Source organism: Heloderma suspectum, chromosome 3 (genome assembly GCF_057233095.1).
Source record: "Heloderma suspectum isolate Gila_16-S chromosome 3, 16-S_ref, whole genome shotgun sequence".
Taxonomy (NCBI): Eukaryota; Metazoa; Chordata; class Lepidosauria; order Squamata; family Helodermatidae; genus Heloderma; species Heloderma suspectum.
The window spans coordinates 154,112,433-154,134,159 of NC_139460.1; the positions used below are offsets into that span (position 1 = coordinate 154,112,433).

Sequence of the window (21,727 nt, forward strand, 5' to 3'; positions counted from 1 at the left end):
CCACAGTCAAATGGCAGTGCCGACACCCTGGGAAAGCATCTTTTGAATTCAATCTACTTATGATTTGTGTCAGAGTATTTGTTCAATCATAGTCTTTGTTTGTCGTTATAATTCAAGGATGGGCTGTATTCCAAGCATGTCTACTGCTGGGAATACATTCTCTTTAGCCCCTCCTTCCTTGTCCTCCTCTATTTTTGTTATCAGATCACCAGCCTTATTTTGAGTTGTTTTACCTATGTATCTGGCCTAGGGGAATATTTATGGTGAAACACATTCCACATCATGGCATTTTCTCCACTGCGGTCGTGAATGCTGTTATGAACAAGATACAAATAGCTATCAAAGGCCTTGCTCTTATGTCACTACATGCAGAAAGCTGCATCTTGTAAAATGGAAAGGTCAACTTTTCTGTCACTTTCATTTAATGGGCTTCTCCTAAACACTTCAGGCCACATTTATGGTCTGCCCCCAGAGGCCTCCTCATTGCTATTGCAGAAATCACTACTGCCCCACTTCCATCATAAGGGAGATGAGGGAGAAATTAATTCAGTTCACATTTTAAAGCCAACTTACCTAATTTTGCACTTACTAACCAATACGCAAACCAAAACTTGACCATCCTTCCAAATTCATAATTATTCGAATTTTGCAGCAGAGTTCTCCAATCAAAAAATGCAAACAAAAATCTGTATATTCAGGAAAAGGGCATTCAAAAATGTGAAGATTACTTACAAAAAACATGTATATTAGCTAAAACTGCATACAAAAATGCACGAGTTAGGAGAAATGTGCCCAAAAATGTGTATGGATTTTCTTTTTTAAAAAATCTGAAAGTTCAAGACAAACCGAACTTAAAATTGGGGAAATGATATTGGGAAAGACGATAAACCAAAATTGACAGATTCATCCATTCCTAACTGTGAGTGTTGGAGAGACCTGTTCCCCTCACATGCCCCTGCAAAGCAAACACCCGAACTAGCATACTTATCTTCCTAACAACTGCTACCCTGACTCCCCACCCCATGTCCATCTTGACTGGCATGAGACCTGCAGAACTTTGGAAACGGCAGTTCCTCCACTGTGGATTTTCCTTCCTTTGCCCCCACAGAACTGCTTTGCCTGCCTATTTAAAGACTGACATGTGGCGCAGCCTTCCATAGTCTATACCTCCTGAAACGGCACACAAAGCAGCAAATGTCCAAATGCCTCCCCTTCTCTGCGAAGTTTTCCCTCCATGAACAGTAAAAAGATCCACCCCTCAATCAGACGCATTTTTGGTGTTAGGGACTAAAGATGAATTTGACTATGCTAATAGATAATAAATGTACACAAACCTTTGGTGTAATATTTACTGATCTTAGCCTACTCCTACAGCTTTATAAAGGTTGCTAACAGAATCTCAAGAGTTATAATCAAATAGGTGAATGTGTAAGTAAGGCTATTTAAACTTGTAACAAAAGCTATTATGATACTAATAGCTGTAAAAGAGCAACTCCCATAAAAATAATTCAATATCACACCCTGATAAGGCTTAAAGTACACAGAACCATTGTTATATGAAAAAACATTTACGGTGTTCTTTTCCCTTTAAACATGTGGCAGCCAAACAGGTTTAATTGCCACACCTCTTACTTCAGCCTACTAACTGTTCCATGCAAACACCCAAAAACAATATTTAGAGTGTTATGTTGTCGTTCAGGATCTTTATGACTGATGCAACTCTATTGTGTTCTCTATCTTCTCAGCTATTGCTGCTGTTGGGCTCTCTTTTTTTTAATTAGTGGCGGGGGGGGGGGAGGAAATTAGCTTTTTTATTATTTTAGATAATAACCAATTTTTTCCTAAAACTATACAACTCAGACTAGCATGTAGAAAAACAAAACCTAAGCTACGAGTACTTAGATCTAAAATGAGTTCAGTGAGAGATGCAAGTTGTCATACCTCCAATATGTTCATTTGTACCATTTTACACTCATCTTGTTCACAAGCTTAAGATACTTAAATCTATCTAGTTTCCAAAAATGACCAGCTAGGTAATTCACCCTGGAAAGACATACTGATCTTCTGACATTGCGTCCAAGTGCTTATACCGACAACAAATTACTGCACCAATTAAATATTTTTACATGAAGCCTTGGTTCCTTTTAAGTAGCCTGTATGATCTGTCAAAAATGCTACCATCTATAAAAATTAATAAAATAAAAATTACTGTCCTTCAGACCAGTATTTCTTGTTTAAACACGCTACCAGTAGAGCAGAATCGCTTGTGTGAACAAGCACAGATTAATGAACATTACCAAGAGCAGTCTTGCCATTCAGCTAAGTGAATTGTAATTTAACACCACCCTGCTATCACTGTATTACTTTTCGACATGCCAAAATATCACACGCATTCAATACATGACAGTTGTTGAGAGAACTATCCTCTGGGCCTTATTTCTTTACATACATTGACTTTTAGGCATTTCTGGAACAATCCAAGATCTCCTGCACAAGCCCCACTGAAATAAATTTATTTTAGTGAGACTTGCACAGGAAAACAACATCCTGACGGATTAGGGCTTTATGGTTTAATCAACAGAAAAACACAAAACACACAATAGAATTATATTTTGTCAAATCAGAAGAGTCACCAATTCATTTTAAAGCAATAATAATTCAGTGTTTTAAAACCCTGTGCATATACTTGTCTCTCCTGTGGGTGTTGAGTGAACCTATGAAGTTGACATATACCAGATCAGATCTATCTAACCCAGTACTAACTGACTAATTCTACCGTAAGTGGTAGTGGCTCTCCACTGTCCCAGACAGAGGTCTTTGCTGAGATCCTTCTCTTACTACCAGAGATCCTTCCATTCAAAATAACAGAGGTCAAACCTCAGAAATTGTACCTGAGTTATGCCCACCTACATTCCTATTCAGTGCTTAGCCCAAGTTCTTGTCCAAATCAAGAGAAAAATGATACACAGCTTTTCTGTGCTTACAGTGCTGCAATTTCACGCAGCTTGCCTTTTCTGGATCCAGAGACAGCAACACACTGTACTCCACATGGACTATTAGATGTCACTAGACCCACAACACCCTGGCCAGCATCTGGCCTATAAACTCCCACCATAGGAAACATAGCACAAACCCAAACTATGCAGACAGCAACAATCCCAAAGCCTCAGTTTCTACTCTCAGCCCAAATCAAACAGACACACAAACAAGATAAAAGCTAACACTCACAGTCTGGTCTTACAAATGTTGACTTGAAAACAAGTCCCACAGGTTTAATGGGTATTACTCTCAACAGGCACAGAATTACAGCCTACTTTTTTTACCTTCACTGATCAATAATCAGAAAATATAAAGTGCCGCAACACAGGTTCCTTGGCTGACAGGCAGACAGCTTAGGCTAAGAATATGCCAAGAGAACATTTTACTTGTATGTGATGAATGCAATAAAACCACATTCTCAGCGGCCCAATATATCACCTGAAGAATTGCTACTTCCAGTCCTCAAAACATGACACTAAAAATAGTCAAGAGAAATCTTTGCCTCCCCCCACCCCCACAGCAATGAATTAGTTGTAAAGCAAGGATCGGATAAAATAGATCATGCTGCCCTCTTGTGCTAAACTTACAGAAAGCTAAAAAAAAATCCTGGAAGCATTATTTATTGATTCAAGTGAACAGAACACAAAACATCTCTTACAATGACCATAATCTTACACTAATGCGGCAAATATATACGTATTTCTGACTGGACCAACTAATAGAGCATGGAAATCTTATTAAGAGTTTGCCAAGGTGTCAGCAGCATGCTTGGACTGGTGCAGACATAATGCCCAACTATAGTTTGCTGCCGTAGCCATGGCAGCAATGCTTCAGTTCTGGAATGCCTCCCTCAGTGTGGTTTGCCTAGCACCAACACTGCTATCATTAAGGCACTAGGAAAAAACATTTTTATGTAGCCAGTCATTTTAACAGATTTTACTGATTTAATCAAGCAAGTTTTAGTCAAAATGTTTTTTTCCTGCTGTTTTTCCTTTTTTTTTTTTGTATTTGTTTTATGTTGTACACCACCATGAAATTTGGTATGATAAAGGGCAGTATCAAATGCTTTTAATTAAAGATCCCAACATACAGTGAAACTTTGGTTTAGCTTGCAAACTCAAGCTTTGCCTCTGGAGGATATGTCTAGACCCTAGACTCTAGCGAGACACCAGCAAGATCTGTTTGCCCTAACCAGACGGGCCTGAGAAGTAGAGGAACTGCCTTAGGTCTGCAGTGAGTAAAAGATGGTTCATAGCCAAGGTTGATGCCAAGAATTTTGGCTTGGCTTGTTAAGGATCCATAATTTGCAGTCACAACTAACTCTTCCCTTTCTTCCTTACATTGTGCTGGGCTTCAGAGCTGGCAGAGGAAGGCATATGGCTTCATCCTGCTCCGAAGTTCAGTGCAACAGAGAACTGCTCCCCATCCCCTCTTCTGCATGGAGAGGTCTCATGTCATACTGAGCTTTGAAGCAGGCAGAAAATTCTGCCCACTGCATAGCTTACCATAACATGAGAGACCTCGCACTGCAAAGCAATCTGCTTATGGCTGAATACCCTGCCTCACCAGAGGGCCAGGCAAATAGCCACAGAGGTTCATACAAACCATGCTTTGCAAACCTACTTCAAACTATGGTTTCATATCCTGGAGGATGTTTCCACCAGTGACTTACTCCGAGCTGGCTGCATGTTGAGGTCATTAGGGATAGATGACATCATGACCATCCAGCAGCCACCCCGGAGCTTATCAGGGAAAAACCAGATTTCCTAAGACTGCTAAAAGTCCGATCCTTTTCCTTAAGTCAGGTTCTCCCTGGTATAGTTGCTGTGTGCCCCTGTGTATACTAGCCTTGCCCAAGGGTGTATCTTTCACTGTGACCCCAGTCAAGGGGTGTTTCCCATGTCCTGCCCCTGTGTTTCCAACAACAAACCAAGTAGTGTCTTCTCAGAAGTAACACCCATTGTGCTTAGTGAGGCTTGACCCAAAATGCGCACATAAGTAGTAACTAATTCGCCCCTCCATGACAGCTACCCAGTGCACCATCGGCAACACTACCCAACCCCAGATCTGCCCCCTTTTCAGCATTTGAAGGAAGGGGTGGGGGTGGGGAAGGACAACAGAGATCTCAGCTAGTTTAAAACACACACACACACACACAGGCTTTTAAACCTCATTTAGCACGCATGAGGGCTTGTTTTCTGTTTTGCCTGGGGGGGGGAGCGGGAAGAGAGAGAAACACAGACTGGGATGAAGCACAGCAAGATCCATGGTCCAGTGACGGCAGGAGCATGAGTGATATACTGAGGTTCTCTGGGGAAGACAGGGCTGGTTGCCTCTATCCCAAGTTGCCAGCAGCAGCAATGGCAGAGGGCAAATGCTGGGCTTTTCTGGAGTTCAGAGCTTGGCGGCTCCCAAATCTTCCCCTCTCTCTGCCTGCCTCTCGCTTTCCGTGTATGTAGTACACAGGCAGCTCTGCTGCAGGACATGCAATTCCTTTTTTTAAAAGAAAAGACCCATCACCCCCTACTTTTTTCATCCCACTCAGTAGATATGGATGCAATTCAGAATCGGTGGTGGTAATTCAAGTGGAAAGAAGATCCAGTTATCTCTCTTCCCTTTCTCATCCACCCCCTTTGGATTAGAAAGGGGGCTGGTTATGAGGCTTTGTGCGCAAGCGAAGTAACTAATTCACACCTTCGTTACAGAGAAAGGGGGGAGCCTGAGGGGGAGCTTCTCTTATTGGTTGAGCATCCCCTGCCAGTCAGATGACGTTCACTGCAAGCCCCCCACAGGAAGTATGTTACGTTAAGAGACTTAGAATGCTGCCATGCACACGCTCATGGAGCCTTGCCCAGACCAAAACCAGCCCCTAGAAAAATGCGGGTAAGTGACTCCAGCGTTCTCCTTCCATTATCATGGAAATACAGCCTTGGTTTGCAGCCAATCCTTAACCAGAATGAACACTTAACCATGGTTTAAGGAAAACAAATCATGGCTAAGTATATACCTGCGTAAGGCAAAAAGGCCCAGTGTGTGCAACAAATATGCCCATGCTCACTTTAATCTTCATTTATAAGCATGTTAGTCTTTGGGAAATAAGCTGAATTTTTACTCTTGTGCTCCGATGCTGCAAACTGCTTGGGTATGTGTGGATGAGACAGTATTGCATTTAATTCAATGACTTCTTCATTTCGGCATGCATCTCTTTGGGCAGCTGATAACATTTTCAAACAAGTAAGCAAAATGGATTTCACCACCCATGTTCAATATGATATTGTAATTTTTTTAAAGAACACATTTAGAATAGGTCTTGACTCCCTATTTGGTGATGTCCCGACTAGCTCAAGAATAGCTATTCTGTTCCCCTACCTGTTTTCCCAAAAGACATGAACCACAAAACCTGCATCCCCCAAACACCACATTTGCCAGTTTCCCCAGCTAAATATAGTTTGTGATGCAAGTACAACCCGGACTCCCGCATATATATAATAAAGGTCCAGTGCCCTAAGAGAAGACATGCATCTGCAGACTGTACCTGAGAATATATGTGTGTGTATACAGTCAGGGCCAGAAATATTGGAACAAGTATAACTGTTTTGGCAGTTGGCCTCTGTACACCACCACATTGAAGTTGAAAGGAAACGCACCCAGATAGGAGTGAAGTCAGGACTTTCAGCTATAATGCAAGCGGTGTGACAAAAGTGGGGCACTAACCATTCAGGAAGGACAGCCAGTGGCATGCACACACACCCATCGTTGGTGGCTCATAAGTAATGGAACAAACCAACATCATTTCAAACTTAAGGATCGCCTTTAATACCTGGATGAAAATCCTTTGCAGTCAATGACTGCCTGAAGTCTGGAACCCATGGACATGACCAAATGCTGACTTTCCTCCCTAGAGATGCTTTGCCAGGCCTTTACTGCAGCTGCCTTCAGCTGCTGCTTGTTTGTGGGTCTTTCTGCCTTCAGTCTTGTCTTCAGTAAGTGAAAAGCATGCTCTATTGGGTTGAGATCAGGTGACTGACTTGGCCAGTGAAGAACATCCCACTTCTTTGCCTTGAGAAACTCTTGGGCAGCTTTTGCTGTATGTTTTGGGTCATGATCCATCTGCAATATGAAGCAGCGTCCTATCAGTTTGGCAGCATTCGGCTGAATCTGAGGAGAAAGTATAGCCCTATATACTTCAGAATTCATCCCGCTGCTTTTATCAGCAGTCAGGTCATCAAGAAACACCAGTGACCCGGTTCCATTGGCAGCCATACATGCCCAGGCCATAACACTGCCTCCACCATGTTTGACAGATGATGTGGTATGCTTGGGATCATAAGCTGTTCCTTTCCTTCTCCATACTTTTCTCTTCCTATCATTCTGGTACAAGTTAATCTTGGTTTCATCAGGCCAAAGAATCTTATTCCAGAACTGGGCAGGCTTCTTTAGGTGTTTGCTGGCAAAGGCTAATCTGGCCTGTCTGTTCTTGAGCGTTACCAGTGGTTTGCACCTTGTTGTACCTTTATTTACATTCATAAAGCCGTCTCTTGACTGTAGATGTTGACAATGACATGCCTACCTCCGCAAGAGTATTCTTGACCTGGCTAGACGTTATGAAAGGGTTCCTCTTCACCCTGAGCAGAATTCTGCAGTCATCCACTTTAGTTGTCTTCCGTGGTCTTCCAGGCCTTTTGCTTGTTGCTGAGCTTGCCAGTTAATTCCTTCTTTTTCAGGATGTTCCAAACTGTTGCATTGGCCACTGCCAATGTTTTTGCTATCTCTCTGATGGGTTTATGTTGTTTCCTCAGCCTAATGATGGCCTCCTTCACTCGTATGGACACCTCTTTGGACCTCATGTTGGGAGTTCCAGTGAACAGCTACCAAATGCCAATGTAACACTCAGAACCACCTCCAGGCCTTTTATCTGCTTGATTGGTCATGGGGTACCCAGGAAATAGGCCACACCTGGCCATGCAGCTGCTTGTCAGCCATTCGTCCCATTACTTATGAGCCACCAACGATGGGTGTGTGTGTATGCCACTGGCTGTCCTTCCTGAATGGTTAGTGTCCCACTTTTGTCACACCCCTTGAATTACAGCTGACAGTCCTGACTTCGCTCCCATCTGGGTGTGTTTCCTTTCAACTTCAGTGTGGTGGTATACAGAGGCCAACTGCCAGAACAGTTATCCTTGTTCCAATATTTCTGGCCCTGACTGTATATGTCTGAAATCCTGCTCCAGAAAAATACTATCTACCAAGAAAAAAGCAACCTAGGTTTCCTCTCCATCCTTACAAGAACATACTAGAACAACATACGTGGCATCCTTTCTCTGTTTCCTACAAAAGACCAGCAGGCACAGGATTGGCAGGGGGCAGGAGGGGATCTGGTGGGGGATTGAGTCATCCCTTAAATCGATTCAGTATACCAATTATGTTGATTGATTAGTCAGATTAGAATGATTTTCATCATTCTAATCTGTTTTTTACACATTTTTCTCACTTCCACAGCATAACTAGAGCACATCTAGAGCAGATAAAAAAGATGCATTTTGCACACAGCATTCCTGGTGCCCCCCAGGTATTCTGGACTACAACTCCCAGAATTCCTGACCATTTGCTATGTTGGCTGGGGCTGCTGGGGGTTGTTGTCCAAAACATCTGGAGGGCACCAGGTTGGGGAAGGCTGGTATATTTTGTCCTCCATTTCAGATTAACTCTGTCAAAATGGATCCTCCACAGTTGCTTAGTTTCTCAGAACTCTGTCACATTACTATTGTTGGTAACTCATAATCAGTTCAATCCAAGTGTACTTGTCTGGCTATAGCAAAATAACAAAATAATACAGGACACATAGATAAAAATAAAACAAAGTGCAATATTGTAACGTTACAAATTCATAATTTGTAAAATTTACAAAACATGAGTTCAATTCTCCAGATAACGATCTGTTCCATTCATATCGAGGTAAATTTGATGCCATTTTGCCAGTGTGAAACCAAAGGCAGACACTTTGGATAATCATCCCTATTATAATTTGTAAACAAGAAAACATTTATTTTGCAAGTTTGAACAATGTTCATCTAAAGTTGTGTCCAATTTTGGTCCTACTTAGAGTAGACCTACTGAAATTAATGGGACTTAAATTAGACTAATGTTGGATATAACCCTTGCTATGCACATTTGCAAAGATGGACAGTTAAATAGTGAGGAATATTTTCTAATAAGCCCAGACTCCCTTTACTGATGCAACAAGGTAAATTGAAGGGGCTATTTATATAACTCCCATCCAGTGCTGCTAAGGGATTTGCTGGAACCTCTTCTTAGTGTGAATATACTTGTTATTTCCAGTGCAATCCTACACATGTCTACTCAGAAACAGACCCCACTGAATTCAATGGAGCTTGCTCCCAGGAAAGCAGGTATAAGACTGCAGCCTTCAATACTTTTTAAAACCATGTTGAACTTAATTCTATCTTGACAGTTTTGGATCCATTTAAGCCAGGAAGAAACATTCTCATTAAATCTACTAACATTCAGATTCCTGTCAATAAATCAGATCATCATTAGCACAACAAGTGCAGTACTGGCACACTGGATTTTGTCTAGATGTACAGGACCAACATCAGCCATGAATTTATTCAGTGCAAGATTTTTCAGGAATCACAAGTGAGCTGCATTAAAAAGGCTCCAACCATTGTGACATTCTGCAGGAACCACACTTTTTAAAGAGATAAAAAGTTGTAAGACGAAAAAAGTCATATTTTTATCATTTAATGTATATGTATCACATCTGCTGCTATTGTACGATTACAACTTACCAATAGGGTTTGTGTCAAAAAAAAACACTGGAGCTTTCAAAATTGACTGAAACATATTGTTGTGTAAATTCTGAGCAGCATTAACCAAAATGTGAAACATAAGTAGACTCCTCAGTACGCTGAACAGTATTGTAGCCACAGTTAAACCTGAAATAAATGAAATATCATGAAATGTAATCTACTGACTTCAACAGGGATTTCAAAGAATAGCTGTATCCATTTTGGATTAAAAACATGCATCACAGAAAGAGTGATTACACACTTACAGAATGCAAAATTATAGTATCGTTTGTCCAAACTGGGAGACAAACAAGTCATCTAGAACAGTGGTTTTCAAATTGCTTATAAGGGATTTCTCAATAAGAAAATCTGTAATGGCGGAAAAACTTTCCAGAATGATGAATTGCCCACGACTGCTCATCACTATGAAGTACAGCTGCATAGGAAGTGCTAGGTGTGTAAGATGCACACTCACAAAAGTAGATGTGTAATGGAGGTGTATGAACGCATCTCAGCCTTTTTTAAAAAATTGGCAAACAGCAGCAGCAGCAGCTCTGCCCTGCTGCCTCGGATCTGGCTTAGGGCCATGAAGGGAAGATGTTTCTTAAAGCTCTCCTCTGCACCAATGGAAGTCTTCACCGCACCCCCATCACAAATCTACTATTTTGCCCCTGCTACTTGCAAGAATTTTAAGGAGAGATAGAGGTGCATTCACAGACCTCCTTCATCAGATTTAGCTTGGACTCCATGTCAACTGACTACATACCTTGGAACAGCCCCCCAAATCTTCTACAATGCACACAGGTTCCTTGGCATACAAATGGAAAGGATCCCCTGAAGCCACAAAGTTTGAAAACCACTGATCTAGATAATTTAATGTGTATTTAAAACATGGGAATACTATTTCAAGCCTTAACTATAAGCCTTAGAAAGACACATAAAATGTTGCTAATTCGATGGATTTTACTAATTAGGTGGATTTGAATTGACATCAGTGCTGACAGAATGTTTCCTGCAGTTAAGGCCAGCAGGAGAAGGAGAAAAATTGCATATGAGAGGGGAAGGGAATATTCGATTCCCGAGACCCACTCCAATCTCTTAACAATGGTTACGAGATCAGGAACCTCTTGTCTGTTCCAGCCTGTTTTCATGCACATGATTTTTCCCTACTGCTCTTCTAATCCATTAAAATAGTTCTTGAGACAACCAATATGCTTTGTATACCATGCAACTCAGGTTCTTGCTTTTCAATTTGTTAATTTGCTATACTCAAGAACGAAATAAACCCATAATTTAAATAAAATTAAAATTTTTAATGTTAAGGGGTGGTCTTTTTATATAAAAAGAGAAAGAAACCTGAGTGCAGCAAAATGAGGATCGATTTCTAATCCCCTTGCTCATCCATATTAAAAACTGAAGACTTAGCTGGAACAATCCATTTGGAGAGACAATAGCCACATACTTATGGTGAATGACTTCTTGAATACTCAGTTTCTGATTTGACTTCCAAAATCCAGCAAACAAATTAAACCTCTCCCTTCCTGTAATTTTTTTTTAAAGTTACATCTAATTAGTCTAGTCAGGAGAGAAGGTAGAGCCTTGGTAATCTGCAATGAACAAAACTAAATCATTGTAAGAAAAGAAACCTTTGGGGCCAATTGCTATTTAGCGATTATCTTGCAAACTTCTAACATTTTAAAGCTTTGTACCTGCATACATTCCTAAATACCAGTCAAGATCAAGAGTTTTTGTCTGAATTTTCTCACTATTTCCCTCTGTAGTAACGTTGAGCTTTACTTGTTCACTTGCCCTGTATAAATATCACAAAGAATAGAAAGGAAAGAATTCAAATATGCTTTTCAGTACACAAGAGAACACTTGCTAGATTGAGCCATGGGTCCATCTAGTGCAGCATCCTGTATCCAGCAGTGCCAACAAGATGCTTCTGTAAAACCCACTACCCAACCATGAAAGCAACTGTCATCACTCAGTGTTTGTCTCTAGCATAGCCTTCTCCAATCTGGCCCCCTCCAGATGTGTTGGATTGCAACTCCCATAACTCACAGCCAACATGGCCAATAGCACTAAAACACTTTTCCAGACACGTTTTTTAAAATGTTAAAATAGCAGTGAAATACCACTTAAATGTAAGTTATATAGTGCTCCCCTTCATGGATCACTGCCTTGTTGTGGCGAAGGGGCTTGCGTAATTCAGTGAAGCCATAAACTATGCCGTGCAGGGCCACCCAAGATGGACAGGTCATGGCAGAGAGTTCTGACAAAATGTGGTCCACTAGAGAAGGAAATGGCAACCCACTCCAGTATTTTTGCCAAGAAAACCCCATGGAACGTATCACAAGGCTAAAAGAGATGATGCCGGAAGATGAGCCCCTCAGGTCGGAAGGTGTCCACTATACTACTGGGGAAGAGCGGAGGGAATTTCCAAGTAGCGCCAGAAAGAGTGCAGCGGCTGGGCCAAAGTCGAAAGGACACTCAGCTGTGGATGTGTCTGGTGGTGAAAAGAAAATCCGATGCTGTAAAGAACAATATTGTTTAGGAACCTGGAATGTCAGATCAATGAATCAAGGTAAGCTGGAGGTGGTCAAACATGAGATGGCAACATTGAACATCGACATCTTGGGAATCAGCGAACTAAAATGGACAAGCATGGGCGAATTTAATTCAGGTGACCATCATATCTACTACTGTGGGCAAGAATCCCTTAGAAGAAATGGAGTAGCACTCATAGTCAACAAAAGGGTGGGAAAAGCAGTACTGGGGTACAATCTTAAAAATGATAGAATGATCTCAGTACGAATCCAAGGCAAACCATTCAACATCACAGTAATTCAAGTCTATGCCCCAACCACTGAGGCTAACGAAGCTGAGGTTGATCGGTTCTATGAAGACCTACAACACCCTCTAGAACTAACACCAAAAAAAGATGTCCTCTTCATCATAGGGGATTGGAATGCTAAAGTAGGAAGTCAAGAAATCACCAGAATAACAGGCAAGCATGGCCTTGGTATACAAAATGAAACAGGACAAAGGCTAATAGAGTTTTGCCAAGAGAACACGCTGATCATAGCAAACACTCTTTTCCAACAGCACAAGAGGCGACTCTACACATGGACATCACCAGATGGTCAATATCGAAATCAGATTGATTATGTCCTTTGCAGCCAAAGATGGAGAAGCTCTATACAGTCAGTAAAAACAAGACCTGGAGCTGACTGTGGCTCAGATCATGAGCTGCTTCTTGCAAAATTTCAGCTTAAATTGAAGAACGTAGGGAAAATCACTAAACCATTCAGGTATGACCTAAATCATATCCCTGATGAATATACAGTGGAGGTGATGAATAGATTTAAGGGATTAGACCTGATAGACAGAGTGCCTGAGGAACTATGGGCGGAGGTCCGTAACATTGTTCAGGAGACAGCAACTCAATCCATCCCAAAGAAAAAGAAATGCAAGAAAGCGAAGTGGCTGTCTGAGGAGGCTTTACAAGTAGCTGAGGAAAGAAGGGAAGCAAAAAGCAAGGGAGAAAGGGGAAGATATATCCAACTGAATGCAGAGTTCCAGAGAACAGCAAGGAGAGACAAGAAGGCCTTCTTAAATGAACAATGCAAAGAAATCAAGGAAAATAAAAGAATGGGAAAGACTAGAGATCTCTTCAAGAAAATCGGAGATCTCAAGGGAACGTTTTGTGCAAAGACAGGCATGAGAGAGCAGGACAGGAAGGCCTGGCGTGCTATGGTCCATGGGGTCACGAAGAGTCGGACACAACTTAACAACTGAACAACAACAACATAGTGCTACACTCCTACAATGCAATACATATTTTTAAAAGATGGGATGGACACCCTTTTCAGTCACCTCCCTTTTAGCAAGATGTTTAACAGTAATGACCAGAATGGTTTTTTTTTTTAATGATTTCTCTAAAAATTAGCAAAGTGCCATATTCCTATTATTTTACAATACTTTTACTTTAAAGTAGCATTGTTGGGGTATACCACTACAATGCTATAATGCTAATTAAAAAATAATTTAAAAAATATTCTTCTGACAGCTGCCATTAACCAACTTCCTAAAAGTGCAGTGAATGGAAACATGTTTTTTATTTCTAAAAGAAATATATTGCATGGTAACATTATAGGGGTAAACTGCTGTAACAGTTTAAGATGGAAGGGGCCCAGGGGCCACTTCTCCTACTCCTGGATGCTCCCCCACCCACCAAATTTCCTGCATCACTGAGATTTGGTAGTGCAGCAGCAGCAGCAAAAAAACCCACTAAAACATCAGTGCTCTTTTCAAGCTAAATTTGTCACTTCTAAGCCTACATAGAACTTTGCTGCCAAAATTTGCTGGCAAACCACCAAACCTCTCCACCCCCTCCCCAGTTATGCTTTAAGAAACCATGGGTAGCCCACCTCTGGTTTAAGTTGAATTTCACTATTATTTGAATATTTTAAAAACATATAGCTGGAAAAGCATTTTAGCACTACTTAAAAGCTCAATTTAAACAATCAACAAGAGATGAAATGGTGCCCACCATAAGGGTTTTAGTGAATGTCTACTGAGCTATGAGAGGTCACTGCCCATGTCACAACTATCCCTTTACAAAGACAGAGGAGCAGAGCTAAGGGCATCTCCACCTGTGGAGATTGTGTTACTCTTTCATCCTCAAAAAAGCCAGGCTTTCTGTGGTAAGAAAAAAGGAGAGAAGCAGCACTAGGAAAACGCAGAAGGATTACAAGTATATGATGACCAGGTGCCACTTCCCCCACCTATAAGTGCGAATGAATGAGCCGTGGCAATGCCTCAGGTCACTCCTCTACAAGCAGCCCAAGAGAAAGCCCCACCCCACGGTTTGTAGCTGGTATTATACTGCACTTGGTACAGCAGGCGTGCTGAGCCTGTAAAGCAGGCTTCCCCAACCTGGTGCCCTCCCGATATTTTGGACTACAGCTCCAAGCATTCCTGACCTCTGTCATGTTGGCTAGAGCAGATGGGCATTGACGTCCAAAGCACCCCAAAGGGTGCTCCAAAGGTACTATGAAAAGGCAGAAGACATCTTTAATCAAGTCATGAAACAGTGTAGGTGGATAGAAAAAGCATGGATTGAGTAGATCACATCACAGGATCCATTCAATAGGTGCCTGCACCTCCCATCCATACGTACTATTGATTTCTAGTTTCCTGGGCTTTTAAAGGAATGCCGCTTTTGGCATTTTGCTGTGCCTGTATGTTGTTATGCTATATGTTTTTAGATAGTTTTATATTTCATTTTTAATACACCATCTTGGACATTTTAATGCAATACATTCCTTAAAAGAAAATTTAAAAATGTTGCAAAGTAAATGCTTTTGGGACATGGGAAGGGAAGGAGCGAGAAGCATTCTTCAAAAAATTCAAAGTTGCGGTCACTCAAAGAAAAATGCTATGAATTAGCAGAGAAATGTCACCTTAATCCCCTGTACATGCTTTTATTCTGCCATCTGAAAAGGACCTCTCTCAGCAATGCAGATTTCTGCAATCTCGGCTAAGAACGCCCCATTTTTAAAATGATCAGTTAAAACATTTAAAAAGAAATAGTGACCTACCAGTGAGAAAGCCACCAATCCTGAAGCACATAGGCAACCTTGAACAAAGTTAAACAAAGATTTTTCAGTTTTATTTTAGCTTGTTTTAAAAACACTCTCCGGTTTCAACTGTAAAGATATTTCAATCATTGTAAACTGTCTTGGGGGCCTTTTCTTATGGCCAAAAGGTAGTATATAAAATGTGAAAAATAAATAAATAAATTATAAATAAGTAAATGTGTAGAAATTGTGCCAAAAAAGCATGAATATTTTTTTCTGAAAGTATTAAAAACAGGAGGAAAAAAAGGAGAAAAGTAATAATGCACAGCACCACTGATCTGTACTGAGCTAGATCATACGGTACAGCAGCCTTCCCAACCTGGTGCCCTCCAGATGTCCGGGAATTATGGGAGGTGCAGTCCAAGACAGCTGGAAGGCACCAGGTTGGGGAAAGCCACCGTAGTACTGGCTCTCTTACACCATCCTATAAATATGCCAGTCTTCTAAATAGCGCTTGCCCATCATGGCAATAAGATTCACTACGTGATTTGTCAGGGAAGATTTACAAAAGCCTTTTTTTTTTAAGACCACAAATTACTAACATAAAGACGTGCAGCCCGATCAAGCCAGAAATACCAATCTATGGGTCAGGCCAAACAAAGCTCTGATCAATTCCTACAAATGATGAGAGAGTGGGATCATGCTCACACACTGCACTACAGAACATGAACATGGATTGGATGCCCACATTCAGGCCGTAACACCTATATCCAATGAACACACCCCTGAATCATGTGTTTGTCAGCTAACTGAAATTTGGGGAACTACTGTACAGTATGGACCTACCCTTATGCAAATATTATTTATTTACATATTAACTATATTTCTATAGTGCCTTTCATCACAGCATCCAGGACAACTCACAATAACAAGATAAAATACACAAATAAAACAGTGTGAAGTTTAAAATAAAAAATAAAATACATTTTAACGTTTAGGAGAATAAGAGAGCACCTGGCACTTAAGGGATAATAATGTTGGCACCAGGCAAGCCTCTCCAGAGCGGAAATTTCATGAATGGGGCATCTGGTTGGCACCTGCTGAACCTCAGATGGGGGTGCACCTGGAGGAGTCTCTCTGAAGATGACCTCAATATACAGGCAATTTGATTTGGGGGCAGGCATTCCTTTGGGTATCTGGGTCCTAAGCCGTATCAGGCTTGAAATCTAAGCACTTCAAAATTTGCTCAGAAACAGATTGAAAGAAGCCAGTTAAGGTCTTTCAACACAGGTGAGAGCTATGTTCCCACTGCTGGGTCTCAGTCAATAGCCTGGCAGCTGGATTTTGAAATAAGTGATGTTTCTTCAAAGGCAGCTCCATGTACAATGTATGACAGTAGTCAATCCTAGATGTTGCCAGAGCATGAATAACTGTGGCCAGGCTATTCTGTCCAGGGGAGGCCACAGCTGGCACGCAAGCCTAAGCTGATGAAAAGCACTCTTGCCACAAAGGCTACCTTGGCCTCCAATGACAAAGCTATATACAGAAGTACCTCCAGACTACAAAACCAATACTTTAGGAGGAGTGCAACCTCAGCCAGAACAGGTTAAGTACCATCTCTCTGAACAGACAAGTCATGTGCTCACAGAACCCCCATCTTACACTAACAGCCTCTCTGAGTTGCCCCTGTTACTAAGATAGAGTTGCCACTAATGGAGAGAACACTCTTCTAAAATAATCTAAATTTGGGGGTGGGATAAGGCAGAGTGCTTTACTGTCTAGAGTGATGTAAAATGCAATCCAAACAAATAAGACTATATAGTTTAGTCGAATTAAGTCCCATTTAAATTAATCAGAGTAAATAAGCTTCTGGCTGTTTTGCAATCTGAGCCATTTAATTCAAAGGCAAAAAAAGCTCTAATACATTTGAAAATATTATGCCACTTCACATCCCACAGACATATAGACTTCCCACAGACCACAGTGGGAAGTCACATACACTGAAATGCTGTAAGCACAAATCATCAATAATATTTTCATTTGTGATGCCAAATACTTTACCTGTGCCAAAACACTGAGAAAGAAAAGTATAAAAATTACAAAATAATTTGCCCCAGCAGCAAAATACTTCTTATAAATGCTAAATCCAATTTTCCCCTCTGAACGTCTCTCCTCTGGCAACGCAGTTAGGACAGGTTCCATCTGCAGTGCATAGAATGCAAGAATGCATAAGAAAATTAAGTTAGAACCAATTTTCAGGGAAAAAAACCCATCACGTAAGAATCACGGTTTAAAAAAAGAAAGACAGTTCCAGATACATTCCATGTACGCACAGAGGGAGGTTCTGCAGCCCCATCTTTCTGCGACTGAACTGAAGACTCCATCGACCACATAGAGGACTGAGAAAACGTTCGGATCCTGGATAACTGGTGGCTAGGAGTTCCTGGAACAGGTAACTGATCATCATCTTCAGGTTTTTTCAACAGGGAAGCAAAATCTATTCCAGATCTCAGGAAGTCTGTGTAAGTACCTTTCCCTACCTCCTTACCCTAGAAATAAAAATATGCCAATCACATGATGTGCAAAATAGCTGTAAAATGGCCAATCTCAGTATAAAAACTTTTGGACACGCATACTCATTTCTACAGTGCATGGCATTTTACGTTGCCTTGGATCTTGACTTCTCCCCTGCCAGAGGAAGTGGGCTGAGAAGACTACTGCCAATTGCCCTTTCTTCCCTGCAGCCCCATGTGCCCTCCAAAATCTGCTCCGGAGGGTTGGGGGAGGTTGGACCGGGATGTCCAATCAGCAAAAGTCACCTTCTCCCAACTCCACCAGAACGAGCCCTCCACTGGATCAAAAACCTTTCACTGACAGAGGTTGCCCTTGGGTGGATGGAGTGTTCTACTTGCGAGCATTCTAGAATCATTATTATCACAACACGGGCATTAGTGAAAATACCTCCAACCATTACTTACCTCAAACATAAACTTGACAAAAAAGATGTAAACCAATAACTATCTCTCAGCAATTTTTTCACCTAAGCAATACTATGCAAGCGTTCCAGGGACCACAGGATGGTTCACATTACCCCCTCTAAGGATGGAGACAGCACTCAGACCTTGGAAGGGGGAGTCAAAGATCCACCCACCACCCCCTCGCAGCCAGCACGGACAGAATCGCGCCAGCTACCTCTCCCAAGTTGACCTCTGAGAGGGGGGAAAGGGAGTGTTCTGGTGGGAGGGGAGGAGACTGGAGAGGTCAGGATATGCTTTATCCTGAGCCTCCTCCAGTCTCCTTCCCTCCCCATACAAAATGCCCTCAGCTAGATGGGCTGAAATGTCTGTCTAGAAAAATAATCAAAGATCAGAGGATGGGGTGGGCAAGTTCACTTCTGCCACTTCTCCCGCCCTGATGGCTTCAGGTAATGGGTAATGTACCCAGGAATCTTGGAAGCCTCTGACTTTGGGGGCTTCCACATAGCAAGGATGCAGTCCATAGGATTGCACCCTAAGACAGACACTGGAGTCCTTTGCAGAGAACACAATTTCATTATTTGTTTGGGTTTGTTCTGATACATTCACAACTGTTATCTAGATAATGGGTCAGTTCACTGTAGCTTGTAAGAACAAGCTTGTCATTTCATCCAAATCCAACAAACTGTGGATTGTTTGAAATAAGCCATCTTCATGCCAAGGGTTATGAAGGTGGCTTGTTTCAACAAACCATAGTTAAGATGAGCTACAGTTTAGGATTCAGATCCAGCACTAAACTGCAATTCTTCAAAAATGGAAGCAAATCCATCCAATCTCCTTTCAGCCATGCTGGGAGGAGGAGAAGGGAAGGCAGGAACATGCAAACCTGAAGTTCGCTGCAGCTCATTCCCACCATGATAAACTATGGTTTATCACAGTCTCCCCCAACCTGGTACCCTCCAAATGTTTTGGACTTCAGCTCCCATCCACTATGGGTAATGGTCAGGAATCTTGGGAATTGTAGCCCAAAACATCTGGAGGGTACCAGTTGAGGAAGGCTGGTTTATCATAACACCTGAACTAACTCCTAATGTTAATATTATTAAGACAGCAGCAAGAACATCTGTCCTGTCGCCTTACTGCTAATTTCCTGCCTTCTTCCTCCAGCCCCACATGACAAGCAGCACAAGCCAGTTGGCAAATTCTAATGGTACACTGCAGCTGACACACTGGAGGAGATTTTAAAAAGATCACTACCCTCTTTGTCAAACCTCCAAGTACAGAATGTATCTTCACCATCATCCTTTTTCAAATAACATTGAGAAATGAATATAATAACCTATTTATAACAATGAGGTCAAGTATAGGCTGTCCTTTTTAAAAAAAGGAATGAAAAATGGACTTTGTGAACAGGAAGTCAGGTTTAAAGCCTTCCTTGTTTCCTAGTGTCAGAGACACAAACCTTAGGAGGCTAAAGAGAGTCAGACATAGACAGTGTAATCCTATGTACATATTCTTAGAAATCAGTACTACTGAGTTCCATCAGACTTACTACACGTAAGCGTATATAAGACTCCAGCCTTAAAAGAGCAATCCCATACATTTTTACTCAGAAGTAAACCCCACTGTGTTCAGTGGGACTTACTCGCAGGAAAGTGTATATAAGATTGCCATATTTTTGTCTACTCATCATGTGGACTATTTTTATGATAATTCAAACTGGAAATGTTTATGCAAGGATATTCCAAGACCCTTACTACAACTGCTAGTCCCTCAGTTTTTCAGTGCTTTTCCTTAGCCATGTGTTTAGGGTGCAGGCCCATGCAAATTGTACTCCCCTCCTCTTTCTAATCTCAACTGTCTCGTTACAAGGTATGTAATTGGAATATCTGAACCAGCTGATTTGGTAAAGCCGAAGTTAATGGGGCTAACTTAAGCCCCCAAAAGACTGAATTAAAGGATTCGAAAACTGCCACTTAACTTGTTTTCCTTGTTTCTTTTCAGATGCATTTTATGTGAAAGCCACAAAACAATTGTTTAAAATCCTGCAATCCTAAGTTCTACTGTAATTGCCAGATACACATTATTTGTACTTTTTTTATTATTCATACCAATTTTATATTGGCTCTCTTGTTGTTTTATACATCTCTTTGAGTTTCTTGAAGAAATAAGACCCAATTTTTCTTTAAAACTACAATTAAAAGTTGTATGCAAGTTAACTGTAATACTTGAACTTCCTCCGTATTTCCAAAGTAGTGCTGAACAAACTATTTCCCCCTTTATCTTTAAAACGCTTCAGCTTTAAACTTTTGGAAAAAAAGATAACCCAACCACTGCCAAGTTGCCAGAGTTAATTTTATCTCCACCTACCTCCTTTAAAATTAGGATCTGGTTTGCAGCCCGCAGATATTGCAACTGGTGTGTCACTAAAATACACAGTTTCTTTTGCAAAGCCTGACAGATACACCTGCAAAAGGAATGAAATGGAGTGAAATTCTGACTTTCTAAAAATATTAGTGCATGTTATTTTAAAAAATCTTGAAGTGGGAGGCAAAGGAGTGTGTCTTTCACGATGACATATAAACTAATTGAATATTGTTGTGATTTAGTGTTTAACGTTTCTTGTTAAACGTTTCTTGATATTCAATAAAAAAGTACAGTAAGAGGTAGGATTTAAAGACTTCCATTCAAATCATCTCAAATCCTGGATAGAAGAACAGCATTAACTCTACCAAATTTCATGGACATTGTTGTGATGTTGAGTGGAGGAGGCAACTATTAGAGGGGGGAGCAAGCACACCTCCCAAATTATTGACATTGTTTAACCAGGAAAAAGAGCATGCGTTAAATCATTTCCACAGTGCAGATGAAACTACCTCGTCACTACAGGCTTTAGCCATCACACTGATCATTTATAGTCAGCTCATTCCCATTCCTCAGACTACAAAAATGAATAAATAGGTAGGCCTGAATTTGTCCCTACTGGCTCCTGGCCACCTGTCTTGCCTGCAAAGCTATCCTGGGGCAATGCATGAGCCTGGAGACAAATACCTGAGGCTCTGTTCTGGGATTATCATATTCATATTTGGGCCTTGCTTAAGTTTATTTATTTATTTATTGCATTTATACCTCGCCTTTCTCCCTCTCGCAAGGAACTCAAGGCGGCTTACATTATCCTCCTCCTCACCGTTGTATCCTCACAACAACAACCCTGTGAGGTAGGTTGGGCTGAGAGTCTGTGACTGGCCCAAAGTCACCCAGTGAGCTTCCATGGCCAAGTGGGGACTAGAACCCGGATCTCCCGGCTCCCAGTCCGTCA

At 41.3% G+C, this 21,727-nt stretch overlaps 1 protein-coding gene across 2 annotated transcripts in view; it reads right to left on the bottom strand.

Annotated features, from left to right (window-relative positions):
• Window positions 1–21,727, bottom strand: part of ABCC4 (ATP binding cassette subfamily C member 4 (PEL blood group)) — a 192,512-nt gene that overhangs the window by 113,114 nt on the left and 57,671 nt on the right. The window contains exons 14-19 of one of the 2 annotated variants that reach the window (XM_084844744.1): window positions 20,779–20,875; window positions 17,767–17,982; window positions 17,495–17,635; window positions 15,455–15,492; window positions 11,558–11,658; window positions 9,849–9,995 (exon numbers count right to left, since the gene is read on the bottom strand). In XM_084844744.1, the coding sequence (XP_084700870.1) occupies window positions 9,849–9,995; window positions 11,558–11,658; window positions 15,455–15,492; window positions 17,495–17,635; window positions 17,767–17,982; window positions 20,779–20,875 (740 nt within the window). The remainder of the gene's footprint in view (window positions 1–9,848; window positions 9,996–11,557; window positions 11,659–15,454; window positions 15,493–17,494; window positions 17,636–17,766; window positions 17,983–20,778; window positions 20,876–21,727) is intronic. The other variant, XM_084844745.1, reaches the window with a different exon arrangement.